Source organism: Tamandua tetradactyla, chromosome 4 (genome assembly GCF_023851605.1).
Source record: "Tamandua tetradactyla isolate mTamTet1 chromosome 4, mTamTet1.pri, whole genome shotgun sequence".
Taxonomy (NCBI): domain Eukaryota; kingdom Metazoa; phylum Chordata; class Mammalia; order Pilosa; family Myrmecophagidae; genus Tamandua; species Tamandua tetradactyla.
This window is the reverse complement of record NC_135330.1, coordinates 35,672,267-35,692,706: the sequence shown is the minus strand read 5'-3', so window position 1 is coordinate 35,692,706 and position 20,440 is coordinate 35,672,267. Positions and strand designations below refer to the sequence as shown.

Genomic DNA, 20,440 nt, shown 5'->3' with positions numbered 1-20,440 from the left:
TTCAGCTGCCCCGATATCTGAAATGAGTGTAACGGGCCTTATCTTGGACTGTAAGAGCTGTTATGCCCTTTATCTGGTCATTTTCTTGTAGGGCAAAGGCCCTAATGCTAATGAAGTCAGCCGTTAACTACTTCCTTTCTTTTGGTTTACACCTTTAGTACTGAAGTGACAGCTCTACCTCCCTTTCTTTCAGTTTATGTTCTCCTTTTGAAATAATGATAACACTGTCTCCTTTTCTGCTTTGAACTTGCTATTTGAAATGACCTCATCTCCCCTTGCTAAAATCCTTTAAAACCTTGAACCCCCTAAACTCTCTAACGGACAAATGTGAGCATTAGGCTGGTGCTCTCTCACTACATGCATAGTAATAAAACTCTTTCTCTTTTTGAAGCCCCGTGATCTCAAAAATTGGTTGTAGACCATGCATCAGGCAGAAGAATACAAGGCCTTTGTCGGGTAACAATAGGATTAAATAAATCAATACATATACAATGTCCAGAACAGTGTTTGGCATAGTAAATCATAGTCATTATTGAATGAGAACAGTTCTCTACTCTTGTAGTAAAATATGTGTAAAAATTTTATCTATTCAATTAAAGAAAAGATAGGCAAAAACTGATTTCCAAATTACATTGTAAAGATCACTAATCTAAAAGCTTAAATTAGCCTTGTATTGAACTTGGCTTCCAAAATAAGGTCTGGCCTTCATCCCATGGGGGTGTGTGAGTGGGTGTGGAGGAGGATGGGGAGCGGTTGGGGATGGGGGGAGACTGGTAAACCTCTAAATCTTTGGAGTTTTCTGTGATAGGCCAGGGATCACATTTGATAGTTTGTATGCTAAAGAGATGACAGGGTGGGGCCAGCCAAGGTACTCTTAGGGTAGGGTAGGGAGTCTTTCTATATCAGAAAGACCAACTTTGTTATTAGGGGGGGTATGTGGCTTTGAGCCACATCTTGTCAGATTGACCTCTACAACCCCTGGGAGCATAGAGGTCTAGAAACTGCATTCAACCACCTGGGCATTGATCTTACCAATTATGCCTATGTAATGAAACGCCATATAAATTCTGGACACCTTGGAGCTTGGGTGAGTAAACTTCATGATTAAGAAAAAACACACACTGATGTGCTGGCACAGTGACATGTTCTGACTCCATGTGGAGAAGATGCAAAAGTTTGCGTTTGACTCTCCCAGGCCTTGCTCCACGTGTCTATTTTTTAAGTTTCTTAATTGTATCCTTTTACTATTGTAAAATTATAATTTTAAGCATACCATTTTCGTGAATTTAGTGAGTTATTCTAGACAATTATCAAGCCCAAGAGGGTGGTGGGAACCCCCTGAATTTGTAGCCAATTGGTCAGAACTGAGGGTGGCTCTGGGAATACGTGAACTTGCAACTGCTGCCTGAGGACAGATGTGTAGAAGACTGCCCTCAACCTGTGAAATCTGGCCAAACTCCCGGTATAGTCAGAATTGAATTGTGTTCTAGCTTGTGATTGAAGTTTTTGCAGTCCTTAAAAGCTTACTATAAGAACAAGTTTATATTCTTGTTTAGAGGTATTATTTATACTTCTAAATTGGAATTGTGACTAGGGCAAATACAGACCTGGGAAGAGGATGTATGACAATGGACATAAACCTGTACTAATTTGACATACAATATTCACGTCAAAATAAATGTTTCTTAAAATATTTTTTTAGGGAAGAGGCAGCAGATACCAACCCCACAGATTCAGATTTAAATCTGAATCTAAATGATATCCAATGCCTATCACTATGGTCAAGTCACATATGTGTTTTTCCCATAAAAATTAAAGGAAAAAAAGAACAAAATGTAGTTTTACTTTAGGATGAGGTTTCTAAAAAACTAAAAAAAAAAAAAAATAGCATTCTTCCTATTTACAACTATTATTACAAAAATAGCAAACCACAATGCTTTTTCTGGTGTTTTATTGCTTCTGATAGTACGTTTTATTATTCTGTTACTCCTGTTTCTTTTACCATCATTGCCAATCTATTCTATCAACAAGTCCCTGTTTATTAAAAAACACAGCAGATACACTGATAAATGTTTGTGCAATGGGGAATCATTCTGCTAATAGGAGTAATTGGCCATGCCTGAATCATAGCTTGCAATTTAAATAAAGAAGGATGCACTGGGGAAATGCTCACTTAGCACATAATGTACTGAATAATATTGTCCTGATATTGTAATGATGCAATCATAGTAACACCTGAATGTTATAGAATCTTTCAAAACTTCATTACAATAACTTAAAAAAGATTTCACATTAGTTTAGATAGGAAACAATAGGCGTTTATAATCTGAAAGGTATCTCATGTAACTAAAAGAATGTTACGTTTTTATGAATATGATATAGTTTAAAAAACACAAAAATCTGGTAAAGGAATGACACATAATTCCAAATAAGAAAAGTAATCTAATACTATTGTACTAACTGGCAATGTTTTATTTTTTAGTATAACTCTAAAGAGAGAAACAATGGCTCAAATTTTTCTTCGGTCTCAAAATCTCTAAAAGGCATGTTGCTAGAGGATAACAAAATATATTAAAGGTGACTGTATACTTATGTGACTAACCAAATAGTACATTTAAGTTCTACACACAAAGAACTCACTTTTTTTAAAATTACATTGGAGGGTTGTAGGGAAATTCTGGATTTTATTTGTTTCTTTTCTTTTTTCATATGGGCAGGTACTGGGAATCGAACTCAAGTCTCTGGCATGGCAGGCAAGAACTGTGCCACTGTACCACCACTGCCCACCCAGGAGAATCTGAATTTGTAATAAAAATCCTGGTGGAAGATGAAATTTTCATAAGAAACTAATAATCAAATCTGGAAAAAAAAATCTAGGAGATTTGGGCCATTTTCTTTTCCTGATTTCTATAAATACTTATTTCAGTTAGAATGTGTGCTGCTTTTTCTTTGCTGAGTGCTTACTATTTTCTTAATAGGAAAGTCATATTTTACGTCATTAAATTAAAAAAAAATTAGTGTAATACTAAGAACAAAAACATCTGCTAACCCAACAGGCATATAAAAGAAAAAAGAAATAAAACTACAGTTTTTAAGATGGTAGACTTACAATGTGAAAAAGAGGTGAGAAATAAATATGGCTAATTCTAAAAAGCTTGTGCAGATTGGCCATTTTAATAACTAATCCTTATACTATAGGTAGTTATAATCTAAGAAATAATTATATGAAAGTTCTCCCAATTGATTCTCAGAATAGAGCTGGTTTAATTTAGGAATAAGCAAAAATCCCCTCCTAGAGCTATCTTTGCACTATCAAAGAGAACAGCTACCACTTTTTGCAGGAAATTCTTTATCGTCATGCTGCGACTGTGTGATTTTGAAATCATTAAGAAACAGGTCAAGTACAAGAAGAAATGGAATTTCTTATTTTAAATCAAAATCAAAGTAAGTTTTCCAAATCAAATCTGGTGAACTGGCAAGATAGTCCAACCACTTTTATTTTTTATTTATTTATTTTCTGGGTGCATGGTCCAGGAATCGCACCAGGGTCTCCCGCATGAAAGGTGGGTATTCTAACCACTGAACTACCTGTGCACTCCCCAACCACTTTATTTTATTTTTATATTATTGTCTTCCTACCACTTTTTTAGAACTCATCTTTTATATAATAAAAATGTTTTGTTGACTATTCATATCAATTTAATATGACAATAACAATTGTTTTATCACTTAAAAAAAATAAAGTTCTTTGGGTTATTATAGTTGCTTAAATAATCTGTATTATGAAGTAAAGATTATAATTTGCAAAATTATTTCAACATCTGGCTACTTCAAATTCCATTTCAGAGAAAAAAAAATGCATAAGTGGTTTCATGGAGCCACCACATTACACAGCATTGTGGGTACCAGCCACACTGTATTCTTTGCCCCTGGAATAAGGGCACTAGTGACACACTATAATGTGAGTGGTGACTTCTAGTATTGTTCAACCCAGTAGTCATAGCTTCACCCTAGAGAAAGTCAATGACCTAATACCATTTCAAAAACAGCAAACGAGTTTTCTGGACTTACCAGTAGTTTAAGCAGCCAAAACCGAGATTTGTAATAGAAAGTTTTGGTGGGGTTGATAAGAAAGAAAACCATAAATCCATAAAGGACAAGTGGATACACATATGTGGGGATGACACTAATTGGAGCAAAGAAGCATGCTAGAAGGCTCAGACACCACAATATCCCAAGGAATCCAGCAATCTGGTAAAGAATGGGGAAGACAAAAAAGAGAGAAAAGTGTTATTTTTATGTTAACCATTACACAGATATATTTTTAACAAAACAAAGGTAAGTAAAATACTTAGCTATTAAGTCAATAAATTTCTTCTAGTAGAAGATGGAAATACTCACTAAAACCACTATATAGCTAATGCAAACTATATTCATGGAACTTGAGTCTTGATTCGATTACCTCAAAGAGATGCTGATGAGACAAATTGCTTCTTGGATTAAGCTCAAAGATGAGCACATGATTTACTCCAGCTTGTCTCCAACCATATGTGTTGATGCCCAGTAGAAAAAGGAATTCAATCAGAAGAAAGCCACCACGATAGATTCTTATCAAAGGCCACACACTTCTATCTGCTTCAAGTTTAAATACAGCTGAAAGAAAATTATTAATTTATTGTTGGATACAAAATTCGAAATTATCTCCTTTATCTTTCATTCGCAATGATACAACCCTATTATAGAATTTTTCATAAATAAAACCTAAAGCTTGATTATTTCAATAGTCAAATAACCTTGTACTAAACTCTTTCTTTTTCTTCTTTCTGCCTGCAGAATTGCATCAGTATAATTTTCCTAAAACTTGATTAGCAGGTTATTTCATGTATCCCATCAGTTTCTTAGACTACAGAGAGTCGTGGTGAAATGGCCTAGAATCATATTGGTTCTTTCATCTGGAGATTCTGATTTGACACAATTCCTTTGGCTTTGTTTCCTCCATCATTAAGCAGGATAAAGTAAAATCTACTTCACAAACTTGTTATGAAGATGACAAAGAAAAAAAAATAACGCAATGCAAAAGTATTTTAATATATAAATGATAATATTTAATTATTATAGAATGCCTCCTATGTGCTAAATGTTGTTCTAGGTATTTTCACATATATCAATTCTTTTAATAGTCAGAATAGCTCTGTGAGATAAAAATTTATCTCCATTTGATTGACGAGGACTCTAAAACACAGAAAAATTAAGTAATTTGCTCAAGGTAACTTAGCAAGTGTAAGGCACAACTAGGATTTGAACCCAGTTTTCCTCCAAAGCCCACACTTTTAACTACTATATTCTAATGTACAATTGCTCACACAAATCTTCATTATTATTATTATTCAATAGGTCTCCAATAATTTTAATGTTCAAACATCTTAGTCTGGCATTCAAGTTCTTCACAATCTGATTTCCAACTCACTTTACTTAAATTTACCTCACAGTGTTCCTAAACATTAATTCTCAGCTGCAGATGAATTTTATTAACCTTTTAACAAATTTACTTTTTCTCATTTGCTTATGTTGTTTACTACACCTAAATGCCCTTGCTTTTCCTCTCTACCACCTAAAATTCTACTTGTTACATACGGAGACAGATATTTACTTGGTCATAAATTCAATTAATAACATGTTTAATTTTGAGTCACTATGTGCCAACACTTCAAATTGGCCTAGTGTTGCTTCATTTTCCCAAATAACTGAAACATTTATTGTTAGTATCACTCATTTGAAATTTAATACTTATATACTTAATTTAATAACTGCTTATTGTTTATCTTTGTATTCTCTCCAGTATATAGAATATTTAATAATTAAAAAATAATAGGGTAGAGAAAGCTTTTCTTTGGAGTCAAATACTATAGATCAGATTTCAAATCTTAGATATGTTAAGGCAAATTATTAATTTTTCTTAATCTCAGTTTCCTTTTTAGTCAATGGGGATATCTATTTTCATAAACTTGTTGAGAAATTAAATGTGAACAACATACATCAAATGCCTAACATAATGTTTGGTCCATTATGAACAGTCAGTATATATTAGTTTCTTTTTCCTCTTTTACTTCAGGAATGCCATTTATATACTCATGATAAATACATATTAGGTGTCTATTATATGTGACACCATTCTAAATTTTGAGGATTCAGTAGTGAACAAAAGACAAAATAAGCTGTGCTCATAAAACTTCCATTTGTATAATATCAGATAGTAATAAGTTATTTGAAGAAAAATGAAATAGGGTAAAGAGACAAAGGATGACGTTAGGTGCTCATTTTTCATAGGGTGGTCAGGGAAATCTCTTAGGAGATGACATCTGCAGAGACCTTTTAGGAAATAGGGAATGATCCATATGACTATTTAGGGGAATAGGAATCCAGGTAGAGGGAAAGTACAAAAGGCTCTGAAAATGATATGAGTTGGTATACTCCAGAAACAGCAAGAAGACCAAAATCACAAGTTGGGATGAGTGAAAGAAAAAATGGTAAAAAGTTAGTGGCAGATCAAATAGGGTCTGATCAGGTAGGGATTAGTGGTAAGAAATTTTGTCAAGATTTAAGCTTGGATCTTGATACAGAAAGTCAATGGAAGGTTTTCCACCTAAGTGACAGGACTTAAATTATGATTTTCAAGGGTTACTCTAGCCATTATACGTGGAATAGATGGTAAGGGAACAAGTAAGGAAGCAAGAAGATTAGTTAAGATGTTATCTTGATTCCTAAGCAAAGAGAACAGATACAGAACAACAGTCAGAAAACAAAATAAATATAAATACCAAAAATTCCTCAAAAAACTACTAGAGCTAATAAGCCAACTCTGCAAGTGGAATCATCGTCCTCCTCCCTACGTGGGACATGACATCCAGGGATGAAAGTCTTCCTGGTGATGTGGGAGATGACTCCCTGGGATGAATTCAGACCTGGCACCGTGGGATCAACAATTCCATCCTAACCAAAAGGGTGAAAAGAAGTGTAATAAAATATCAGTGGCAGAGAGAGTTCAAATAGAGTTGAGAGGTTGCTCTTACACAAGCTGCAGTTTCACTTTGCTAACTATTATAATCTGCCAACCTCCATCCAGGACCATTCCAGCCAATCCTAAAGAACACCTAGGACAATATATGATTCCACAAGGGTTCCAGGCACTACAGTAACTTTCCAGAAACCTACAATCTCCAGATGGATCCTGGTCCAGGTAAGTCCTAAAGCCTACTAGCCCAGCCTCTCCAGAACATCAGATAGCTCCATCTCTCTACCCCATATTAGTGACAGACCCTTCCAATAGGAAAAATTTAGAACTTCCATAGTCCAAACACCCCTAAAGAGAGGGATGGAAAGATCAAAGGTGATAGTAGAGTTATATAGAAAAGACAGGATTTAACAAATGAATATGAATGCTGAATCATTACAGTGGTATCTCTTTGTCTCCAGTATTGTAGAGCAGTTAGGAATAAAAACCTAAAATTGTGAAATTGTAACCCATGTGAAACTCTGAAATATGTTCTACAACTAATTGTGGTGCTGTGCTTTGAAATTTATGGTTTTTTGTATATATGTCATTTTTCACAAAAAAAGAAGGAAAAAAAGGTAATTGTGATGATAAAAAAATATTTAAGCCCTCTAGCCTCCTATATTCTGGAGCAGCTAGAAGGAAAAATCTGAGAGGATCGTATGGTAGCCCATGACAAGCTCTGGGATCTGTCCTGTAACTACTTGTTGAAGAGTGCTTTGAAAACCATTGCTTTTTTATTTTTTTTGCTTTGTATATATATGTTTATACTATACAATAAAAAAAAGTTAAAAAAATGAAAAACCAAAACATATTACACTTTAGGGTACTGCTTATCTTGACCTAGCATTCCAGCTATCTTTTCTTTGGTAAACACCTCCTCTTATAAGATTAACCACAGATTAGTGATAACATACATGTGTTTAAGATGAAACATTACTCAACATTCAGATATTTTTTTTCAAGAAGAAATTAAATCAGTCGCAGACAGAAATAAGCTGTATCAAGATCACATATAAATAGCTTTTACAGCTATTTATAGTGTATTATAGTGTATTTATAGTGACTGAGATTGTGAAAACTTACGTGTCAGATACTCCCTTTACTCAGGGTATGGACAGATAATTAAAAAAAAAGAAGGACAAAAATAAATAAATAATGGGTGGGGAAAGGGAAAAATAGAGTATATTGAAATACTAGTGGTCAATGAGAGGGAAGGGTAAGGGGTATGGGATTATGAGTTTTTTCTTATTTCTTTTTTCTGGAGTGATGCAAATGTTTTAAAAATGATCATGGTGATGAATACACAACTATGTGATGATATTGTGAGCCACTGATTGTATACGCTGGAAGGAGTGTGTGTGTGAAGATATCTCAATAAAAATATTTTTTAAAAAATAAAAGAACAGGAAAAAAAAACTACTAGAACTAATAAACAAATTCAGCAAAGTTGCAATAAACAAGATCCACAGTATATAAGATCAACAGAAAAATAAGTTGTGTATACCAGCAATGAATAATATGAAAAGGAAATCAAGAAAACAATTCCATTTATAATAGCAACTAAAAAAATCCAACATCTAAGAACAAATTTAACCAAGAAAATAAAGGATTTGTACAAGGAAAACTATAAATCATCGCTGAAAGAAATTAAATGGAGGAAATAGGATAAACTCATAAATAAAACCAGAAATAAATCCATATATCAGTGACTAATTGTTTTTGACAAGGACATAAAGACCATTAAGTGGAGAAAGAATACTCTCTTCAACAAATGATGCTGAGACAATTGGACATTGATGTGTAAAAGAATGAAATTGGACCCTTACTTCATACCATACAAAAAATTAACTCAAAATGGATCAGTGACCTAAATATAAGCAAAAACTATAAGACTTAGAAGAAAGCATAGGGGTAAATCCTCCTGAACCTTGGACTTGGCAGAGGATTTTTAGATATTGTACTGGTTTGAAATGATGTCTGTACCCAAGAAAAGCCATGTTTTAAGGCTATTGTTATGTCCTTGTCAAAAACAATTAGTCACCGTGTGCTGGTTTGAAGGGAAGTATGCCCCCTAAGAAAAGCCATGTTTTAATATGGATCCCATTTCTTAAAGGTAGAATAGTCTCTATTCAATGCTGTGTATTTGGGACTGTGATGGGATCATCTCCCTGGTTGATGAGATTTAGTTAAGAACGGTTGTTAAACTGGATTAGGGGATGACATGTCTCCACCCATCTGAGTGGGTCTTGATTAGTTTCTGAAGTCCTATAAAAGAGGAAACATTTTGGAGAATGAGAGACTCAGAGAGACTCAGAGAGAGCAGAGAATGCTGCAGCACCATGAAGCAGAGTCCACCAGCCAGCAACCTTTGGAGATGAAGAAGGGAAATGCCTCCCGGGGAGCTTCATGAAACCAGAAGCCAGGAGAGTAAGCTAGCAGATGACGCCGTGTCTACCATGTGCCCTTCCAGCCGAGAGAGAAGCCCTGACTGCGTTCGCCATGTGCCTTTCCAGATGAGAGAGAAACCCTGAACTTCATCGGCCTTCTTGAACCAAGGTATCTTTCCCCGGATGCCTTTGATTGGACATTTCTATAGACTTGTTTTAATTGGGACATTTTCTCGGCCTTAGAACTGTAAACTTGCAACTTATTAAATTCCCCTTGTTAAAAGCCATTCTGTTTCTGGTATATTGCATTCCAGCAGCTAGCAAACTAGAACACACCGATATATGGATTTATTTCTGGTTTTATTTATGAGTTTATCCTATTTCCTCCATTTAATTTCTTTCAGCGATGATTTGTAGTTTTCCTTGTACAAATCCTTTATTTTCTTGGTTAAATTTGTTCTTAGATGTTGGATTTTTTTAGTTGCTATTTTAAAGCAACTAAACTATTTTGTAAAGGCAGCTGTTTCTTCTAATTCCTACTGAGTATTGTACGTTTGAAACTGTCATCAGATCATCTCCCTGGAGATGTGATTTAATCAAGAGTGGGTGTTGTTCTAGTTTGCTAGCTGCTGGAATGCAATATACCAGAAATGGAATGGCTTTTAACAAGGGGAATTTAATGAGTTGCTAGTTTACAGTTCTAAGGCTGAGAAAATGCCCCAATTAAAAGAAGTCTATAGAAATAGCCAATCAAAGGTATCCAGGGAAAGATGCCTTGGTTCAAGAAGGCAGATGAAGTTCAGGGTTTCTCTCTCAAGTGAGAAGGCACAAGGTGAACACAGTCAGGGCTTCTGTCTCGGCTGGAAGGGCACATGGCAACCATGGCATCATCTGCTAGCTTCTCCTGGCTTCCTGTTTCATGAAGCTCCCCAAGAGGCATTTCCCTTCATCTCCAAAAGTCGTTGGCTAGTGGACTTAGGGTTCTCGTGGCTATGTCGTTCTGCTCTGCTCTCTCTGAATCTCTTATTCTCCAAAATGTTTCCTCTTTTATAGGACTCCAATAAACCAATCGAGACCCACCCAAATGGGTGGAGACATGTCGTCCCTTAATCCAGTTTAACAACCACTCTTGACTAAATCACATCATCCAGGGAGATGATCCGATCACAGTTTCAAACATACATATTGAACAGAGACCCTTCTACCCTTATGAAATGGGATTTTGACCAAAACATGACTTTTCTAGGGGGCATACTTCCTTTTAAGCCAGCACATGTTAAACTGGATTAGGTAGAGGCGTGTTTCCACCCATTTGGGTGGGTCTTGATTAGTTTTTGAAGTCCTATAAAAGAGGAAACATTTTGGAGAATGAGAGAGATTCAGAGAGAGCAGAGCAGAACAACATAGCCATGAGAAGCAGAAGTCCACCAGCCAGCCAGCAACCTTTGGAGATGAAGAAGGAAAATGCCTCCCAAGGAGCTTCATGAAACAGGAAGCCAGGAGAAGAAGCCAGCAGATGAGGCCGTATTCGCCATGTGCCCTTCCAGATGAGAGAGGAACCCTGACTGTGTTCACCATGTGCCATTTCAGCTGACAGAAACTGTGACTGTGTTCACCATGTGCCTTCTCACTAGAGAGAAACCCTGAACTTCATCTGCCTTCTTGAATCAAGGTATCTTTCCCTGGATGCCTTAGATTGGACATTTCTATAGACTTGTAACTGGGACATTTTCTTGGCCTTAGAACTGTAAACTAGCAACTTATTAAATTCCCCTTTTTAAAACCCATTCCGTTTCTGGTATATTGCATTCCAGCAGCTAGCAAGCTAGAACAGATATGATACTTTAAGCATGAGCAAGAAAAGAAAAAATAGATTATTGGATTTCATCAAGATTAAAAACTTTTATGCATCAGAAGTATTATCAAGAAAGTAAAAAGACAACCTACAAAATGGGAGAAAAATAGTTGCAAATCATGTAGCTAATAAGGGTCTAATATCCAAAATATGTTAAAAAAGAACCTCTTACAATTCAACAGGACAACTCAATTAAAAGATGGACAAATATGACGGCAACATTGTAAGTTATTAGGGAAATGCAAATCAAAACTACAATGAGATACCATTTCACACCCACTAGGATAGCATAATAATATTAAAAACTAACATGTGTTGGTGAGGATTTGGAGAAATCAGAGCCCTCATACATTGCTGGTAGGAATAAAGATGGTTTAGCTGCTATAGAATACAGTGTGAAGGTTCCTCAAGAAATTAAACATATAACTACCAAATGACCTAGTAATCCCACTTCTAGGTACATAATCACAAGAACTGAAACAAGCACTTAACAAAATAAATCTAGACACACGTCAAAGTAGAACAATTCAAAATAGCCAGAAGGTTGAAACAATACAAATGTCCATCAGTAGATGAATAGATAAAGAAATTCTGCCATATGCATACAACGGAATATTATTTAGTCATAATAAGGAATGAAGTACTGATTATATGCTACAGTGTAGGTGAATTTCGAAAATGTGTTAAGTGAAAGAAGCCACACACACAAAAGGCCACATATTATGAGATTCCATTAAATAGAGTACTCAATCAATAAATCCAGAAACAAAAAGCAGACTGGTGATTACCAGAAACTGAGGGGAAATGGAGAGTAACTGCTCAATGAGTACTGGGTTTTCTTTTGGAAAATATTTAGTTTTGAAACTAGATATAAGTGGTGGTTGTACAACATTGTGACTCTACTAAATCCCAATGAACTGTTTACTTTCAAAAGGTTAATTTTATGTTATACAATCATCTTCAAGAAACATGGCTACTGGAGCACAGCTCTGAACTTTCAGGCTGTTCCCTCCAGCCTCTCTTGTTATGTCTTAACTAAAAAGGTGGTATCTATTTAATGTGTAAGACTAACCTCCAGGATAACCTCTCAACTCTGGAATCTCTCAGCCATCGACACTTTATTTTGTCTCATTTCTCTCCTTCCCCTTTTGGTCAAGAAGGTTTCCTCAATCCCTCAATGCTGAGTGCCAGCTCATTCTAGGATTTCTGTCCTACGTTGCCAGGAAGGTCCAGACCCATGGGAGTCATGTTCCCCATAGAGAGGGGAGGGCAGTGAGTTTGCTTGTACCGTTGGCTGCAAGGCCAGATCTGAGCAACAAAAGAGGTTCTCTGGGGGGTGACTCTTAGGCCTAATTTTAAGTAGGCTTAGCCTATCCTTTGCGGGGTTAAATTCATATGAACAATCCCCCAGATTGAGGGCTCCGCCTATGGCTTTGGTTGTCCCCACTGCTTGTGAGAATATCAAGAATTCTCCACTTGGGGAACTTTAGTTTTCCCCCTTTCTCGCCATTGCCCCAAGGGGGCTTTTAGGAATATATTTTGAACTGTTTTACTAGTGGTAGTGATGGGTTTCTCTAGTACATCAAGTTTTCAAACTCTATTTAATGTATTTGGCCAGACAAAAGAAAGCTAAATTGCTTGTTTAGGATTACAGTATTCTTGACTCTAGCCTCAGTAGCATTCTGTTCTACACATGAAGAAAATGACATGAGTAGAAAAACATATATTTATAAAACCTAAATACATATTTATAAAACCTAAGCTCTACTTGACAACATAAGTTCTACAGGATCTCTAAGGCTTTCAAATACTTTATGATTCTGAATAAAATAAGATCCTTGGGTGCACGGGTGGTTCAGTGGTAGAATCCTTGCCTTCCATGCAGGAGACCTGGGTTTGATTACCAGACCAGGCACACCCCCACCACCAAAATAAAAAAAAGATCCTTAAACTCCACAGTTAGAAAAGTAAATAAAAAAAAAATATCAATAAATGAACACAACTAACACAACAACCACTAAAAAAAAGATTAGGGCCTTTGTAAAATGATGAAAACTAAAGATAGTCTTCTGAATGAAAACAGGAGACTACATTTAAGTTAATGAATTTATTAGTTTAAAATGGTTAAAATTACATGTAAATGTTAATTGAAAATAGGCAAGTTATTCTTCAAAGTTCAGAAACTTCAAATTGCACATAAATCTAAAACCTAAGATAAGCAAGACAATGAGATCTTTCTGGATATCTCCCTGGAATAACTTTTATGGATTTACTAGGAATCAGTTAATCCACCACAACTCTTGCTGACAAGTTCATCATGAAAAATTTCAGAAAATTAAAGGTAAAATGCATTTGTGTCATTTCTTTTTTTTTCCTCTTTTTAATGCAATTTTATTGAGATATATTCACACACCACATGATTCATCTAAAAGAATAATTTTTTTTAAGAACAGTGTATCATTTCTGTGACCCAATGGTCCAAAGAGCAAAAGACATACATAGGCCCATTCCAAAATTTTCATGGCTTTATAATTTTTTTAAATTTTTTAAATTAATTTTTTTAAAAATATGACAACAAAGAAACACATTCTTAACATATGATCATTCTGTTCTACATATATAATCAGTAATTAACAATATCATCACATAGTTGCATATTCATCATCATGATCATTTCTTAGAACAGCTGCATCAATTCAGAAAAAGCAATAAAAAGAAGACAGAAAAAATTCATACACACCATACCCCTTACCCCTCCCCTTCACCAAACACGAGCATTTCAATCTACTAAATTTATTTTAATATTTGTTCCCCCTATTGTTTATTTATTTTTAACCCATATGTTTTACTTGCCCATTGATAAGGTAGACAAAAGGAGCATCAAACACACGGCTCTCACAGTCACACAGTCACACTGCGAGAGCTGTATCATCATGCAATTATCTTCAAGAAAAATGGCCACCGGAACACAGCTCCACATTTTCAGGCAGTTCCCTCCAGCCTCTCCATTACATATCGAGTGACAAGGTGATATCTATTCAATATGTAAGAATAACTTCCAGGATAACCTTTCGACTCTGTTTGGAATCTCTCAGTCATTGACATGTTATTTTGTCTCATTTCTCTCTTCCCCCTCTTGGTCGAGAAGATTTTCTCAATTTCTTGATACTGAGTTCCAGCTAATTCTAGGATTTCTGTCCCACATTGCCAGGAAGGTCCACACCCCTGGGAGTCATGTCCCATGTAGAGAGGGGGAGGGCAGTGAGTTTGCCTGCTGCGTCGGCCAAGAGAGAGAGGCCACATCTGAGGACCAGAAGAGGTTCTCTTGGGGGGTGACTCTTAGGCCTAATTTTAAGTAGGCTTACCGTATCCTTTGCGGGGTTAAGTTTCATATGAACAAACCCCAAGATTGGAGGCTCAGCCTATTGCTTTGGCTGTCCCCACTGCCTGTGAGAATATCAAGAATCCTCCACTTGGGGAAGTTGAATTTCCCCCCTTTCTGACCATTCCCCCTAGGGGACTCTGCAAATATGTCCCTATTCACTGTTTAAATTGCTCTGGGATTTATCTGGGCATCACTCTGGACAAACCTACAAAATTTCATGCTCTACGCAAGGTTTCAAGTACTATGGTGTTCAATTAAGTTGTCCACATAAGTTATATTAGGAAATGCACTAGTCAAAATATAAATTTTGTACCAAATAAACATTTTTTGCTTGTCTCGCACATAGGTTAAAGTTTTAAAATATTAATTACCATCTATTTTCAAAACCCTGCATTATTGACATTCCTTTGTTCTTCTTCATGCAGAAACATTTTTAAATTTGCACATCTAGTCACTATCATTATACACCCTAGGCATTCCTAGATTATACCATCTCAGTCTTTATTGTCTATCTTTCCTTCTGATTTCATTTGTGCCCCCAGGCCTCCTCCCTCTATCATTCTCACATTCAGCATTCTAACATTATTGCATTACAGTTATGTAGTACTGTGTTATCCATTTCTGAATTTTTACAATCAGTTCTGTTGCCCAATCTGTATCTCTTCAGTTCCAATTACCTAATATCTACCTTATTTCTATCTCCTGATGGTCTCTGTTATCAAATGAAATTCTCCAAGTTCATTCGCTAATGTCAGTTCATATCAGTGAAACCATACAGTATTTGTCCTTTTGTTTTTGGCTAATCTAACTCAGCATAACGTCCTTAAGGTCCATCCATGTTGTTACATGCTTCATGACTTTATTCTGTCTTACAGCTACATAATATTCCATCGTATGTATATACCACAGTTTGTTTAGCCACTCGTCTCTTGATGGACATTTGGGCTGTTTCCATCTCTTGGCAATTGTAAATAATGCTGCTATAAACACTGGTGGTATGCAAATGTCCATTTGTGTTCTCCTCGTGTCCTCTGAGTAAGATACCTAGCAATGGTATTGCTGGATCAAACGGCAATTCTATACTTAGCTTCCTGAGGAACCGCCACACTGTCTTCCACATTGGTGGCACCATTTGACACTCCCACCAACAGTGGATAAGTGTGCCTCTCTCTCCACATCCTCTACAGCACTTGTCGTTTTCTGTTTTATTGATAATGGCCATTGCTTTATAAATTTTTAATTTTAAAAGCTAGCTAACATTTATCAAACATTTATTCTGAGCTAGGCAACGTGCTCAGTGCTTTATATGGATAATCTAATTCTCAGAGCAATATAAATTGGTTTCCAATTCTATAAATCGGTTTTCTTCACCAGCAGACCCAGAAATTCAGGTTTAGTGAGATTAGATTTCTTGCCCAAATTCTAATGTTATGTGGCAGAGCAAAGACTTAACCTGGCAATCTGGCTGTAGAGTTTGCATGCAACAATTGGAGCTAGGTTGTATATAAACCAAATGTCTCTGTTTTAAAAACAAAGCAGTGGTGTGTTTTAAAACATACAAACTTAACAGTTCTCTCTGTACTGTACAAAGTTGCCTATCAGTTTTTATAAAAAGGAAAAAATTTTTTAATTTAATAAGTAATATATGTACATGGAAAAAAAAACCTCCTCAAATATTATAACAGGATATGAAAAGTAAGCCTCCTCTTCAGATTCCCAGTTCTCTTCTTCAGAGGAAACTGTGCTAATAAGTTCATTTGTCTTTCAAGAAATTCTTCATATATAAATATATACTGAAAATGTTTAAGAACAAAACAAACTCACCAATTATAATAGAGAGCATACTATACACGCTGTTCTATACCTTGCTTTTTTCACTTACATCCTGGAGTAGAGATTTCCCGCATCTTAATATTCACAGACAGATCTATCTTTATCATTTTTTAATGTAAATTTTTAATTTAAGTATTGCCTACATATAGAAAAATGAATAAATCATAAATATACAGTATCATGAATGTTCATAAAGTGAACCAGCACCAGGGCCAGAAACAGTACATTATCGGTATCCTAGAGGCCCACCACCCCCATGTACCTTTTCAGCTGGTACCCACCCAAGGGTAACAAGTATACTGAGTATAAATTTTTGCCCACTTCTTAGTCTTTACACAAACAATAGCTAGCTTTATATAAACTCTTTGTGTTGGGATTCTTTTGCTCAGCATTTGCTTATGAGACTCTTTCATGCTATATGTAGTTGTAGTTTGTTCTCATCACTGTATATTACTCCACTGTTGATGGACATTTGGGTTGCCTCCAATTTGGGGAAAGTTATAAACAGTGCTGCTATGGACATTCTCATATATCTTTTAGTGAATAATTGTAGGTATTTCTATTTGCATATATATTTAGGAGTGGAATTGCAGGGTCATATGTTAGTATATGTTCAATTTTGGTAAAAACTGCTAAATGATTTTCCAAAGTGTTGTACAACTTTCCACTCCCACCAACTACCTCGTTCATTTTAATATCTTCACAGAATCCCATTGTATAAGTGCAATATAATTTATTTAAACAGTTCCCAATTGGGGAACTTTTCAGAGGTTTCTAGGATTTTGCTATTATAAATAAAATGGTAATGAATATCCTCCTTGCATATATATGTCTTTGCATTAAATGCAAGTATATTTGCAGGATGAATTTCTAGAATAAAACTGCTTTATCAAACAGAAAAATCAATACTCTTAGGACTAGTGTATGAGTGCCTATTATATCTCACACCCTTATATCTATTATAAATGGTCAAACTTTTTTACCTTCATCAAAACAATAAATGAAATATGGTATATCATTATTGTATTAAATTACTTTAAGTAAAGGTTACTAGGAATCTGTGAGAAAAACACATTTTTAAAAAAGCCTAAAGTTGCAGGCAATTTTTCATCTTCACCATACAAAATAGCTAGAATTTATGGTTCCCAAGCAAATCACACCAGGCCTTCTCCCTCTGAGAAACTAAAAAAATTCTGCACTTTAGTTTTTGACGTGAAATGTTTGCAGAAAAGAACTGTGCTCATACATGTATTACCACTGCTGCATTTCTAAATTTCAACACTGCCATTCTTCCAACACCCACAGAGACAGAAATAAAGGATACACAGCTATAATTTACCCTCCCCCTCCACTAATACACACACATACACAAAGATCAAAGAAAGAAAAGTTCTGAGGTGAGAGAACATAATACACAACACTAAATGCATAAATCATATCCGTTAAAAAAAGAAAACAAGACTATCTCTTGAAAGCATCGCCTAACTTTACGAAGGAGAACAAAACACTGATTTTCCCTGAATTAAACAAAAATCAACTCTTTCCAATTCATAATGCAAAAGAATGCAGAAGCTTATTTTTTAATGTCTTATTAAATGAAAATGATGATGATGATGATGATACCACTACTATCTTCTAGGACATAAAAAAATTCCACCCACAAACACATAGGGTATTTTCCTAAAGAAACAACAACCATATATACTACAAACACCTTATATTGATGTAGTGCTTTCTAACTATAAACATGTTTTACTTACACATCTTAGCCGATCCTTATGAGCTCATCTCTAACTATCTTTTTATTCTTATCATCTAATACTCTCCTTCACCATAGGTAAATTTACCACTCTCTCCTACAAAATCTACTCCCTGCCCACACCAGTCCCTCTGACCAACTAAATCTCTTTGCTTTGATTCCATTAATGTCCAGCACAAATGCCATTTCTTCCATAAAGTCTTCCCCTGAAGCTCTCATTGAAAAGTAAACACTTGTCCCTTTGAACTATTTAGAACATTTAAAACTTTCTATTTTATAATATATTCTTATTGTTTTTCATACACATCTTAATCTTCCTAGCATAACAATAAGCTTCATAAGGGAAGGGATTCTCCTACCTAACTTAAGACTCCTTGACGCCAAGCATAATTACATGACACATAAAATTTACTTGCTGAATGAGTGGATGGGTGAATGAATTCCAAAACAACCCTGCCAATTAAGTTCATTTAACAGATGAAGAAACTGTTTCAGAGAAGTTAAGTAATATCCATAAAACCAAAACAACTAATAAATAGTAGAGCTGGGACTAAAACCTAGGCCTTTTGAATACAAGCCAGTGTTCTCTGCACAATAGCTAGCTTAATAATCTAAGTCTAGGTTTTTATTGTAGTATTTTCATTTTTTCTGTAAGTGGACTATATTCAGTCTGAAAAAACAGGACTAAAGTAAAATAAGATCATAAATTACATCAACATTAAATCATGAGCTTATAGTGAGCAGTAATTACTGGAGCCAATATTTAGAAGTTAGCAGGAAGAAAAACTAAAAATGCAAAATGAAAACACACTGTTGATAGGTAAAGTTCATATGCTTGCTAAAGCCATTACAACTTGGGTCACAATTTGATAATGTCTGTGCCAGTTTGAATATGTGGTGGACCCCAGAAAAGCCACGTCCTTTAATCCTCATTCAATATTGCTGGGTGGGAGCACTTTGATTGTTTGTTCCTAGGAGCATGTGACCCATCGAATTGTGGGTGGTAACTTTATTTATTTATATTAATTTAAAAAATTAACAAACAAAACATTTAGAAATCATTGCATTCTACATATATAATCAGTAATTCTTAATATCATCACATAGTTGCATATTCATCATTTCTTAGTACATTTGCATCGATTTAGAAAGAGAAATAAAAAGACAACGGAAAAAGAAATAAAATGATAATAGAGAAAAAAAAAACTATACGTATCATACCCCTTACCCCTCGCTTTCATTTACCACTATTTCAAACTGAATTTATTTTAACATTTGTTCCCCCTATTATTTATTTTTATTCCGTATGTTCTACTCTTCTGTTGATATAGCAGCTAAAAGGAGCATCAGACACAAGGTTTTCACATTCACAGAGTCTCATTGTGAAAGCTATATCATTGTTCAATCATCATCAAGAAACATGGCTACTGGAACACAGCACTACATTTTCAGGCAATTCCCTCCAGCCTCTCCACTACATCTTGAACAACAAGGTGATATCTACTTAATGCGTTAAGAATAACCTCCAGGATAACCTCTCGACTCTGTTTGGAATCTCTCAGCCATTGACACTTTGCCTCATTTTACTCTTCCCCCTTTTGGTCGAGAAGGTTCTCTCAGTCTCTTGATGTTAATTCTCAGCTCATTCTAGGGTTTTTCTCAGTCCTTTGATGCTGAGTCTCAGCTCATTCCAGGATCTTTGTCTGTGGGTGGTAACTTTTGATTAGATGATTTCCATGGAGGTGTGTCTCTACTCATTGAAGGTGGAGTTGCTTACTGGAATCCTTTAAAAGAGGAAGCATTTTGGAACAGTCCCTTTTGTAGAGCCAGGAGAAAGCCAGCAGACGCTACCATGTTCGCCATGTGCCCTTCCAGCTGAGAGAGAAACGTTGAATGTCATCGGCCTTCTTGAAGAAAGGTTTCCTTCCTTGGATGCCTTAAATCAGATGTTTCTATAGACTTGTTTTAATTGGGACATTTTCTCCGCCTTAGAAGTATAAACTAGCAACTTATTAAATTCCCCTTTTTAAAAGCCATTTCGTTTCTGGCATATTGCATTCCATCAGCTAGCAAACTAAAACAATGTCCAACAGACAGTCTTAATTAAGAAGAATGTTTATAAGTAATAATGAGTTCAGTAAATTTTTTCTTGAACATTTGCTATATG

At 35.4% G+C, this 20,440-nt stretch overlaps 1 protein-coding gene across 2 annotated transcripts in view; it reads right to left on the bottom strand.

Annotated features, from left to right (window-relative positions):
* Positions 1–20,440, bottom strand: part of XPR1 (xenotropic and polytropic retrovirus receptor 1) — a 309,953-nt gene that overhangs the window by 78,394 nt on the left and 211,119 nt on the right. For both annotated transcript variants that reach the window (XM_077157163.1, XM_077157164.1), the window contains exons 8-9: positions 4,463–4,653; positions 4,072–4,251 (exon numbers count right to left, since the gene is read on the bottom strand). In XM_077157163.1, the coding sequence (XP_077013278.1) occupies positions 4,072–4,251; positions 4,463–4,653 (371 nt within the window). The remainder of the gene's footprint in view (positions 1–4,071; positions 4,252–4,462; positions 4,654–20,440) is intronic.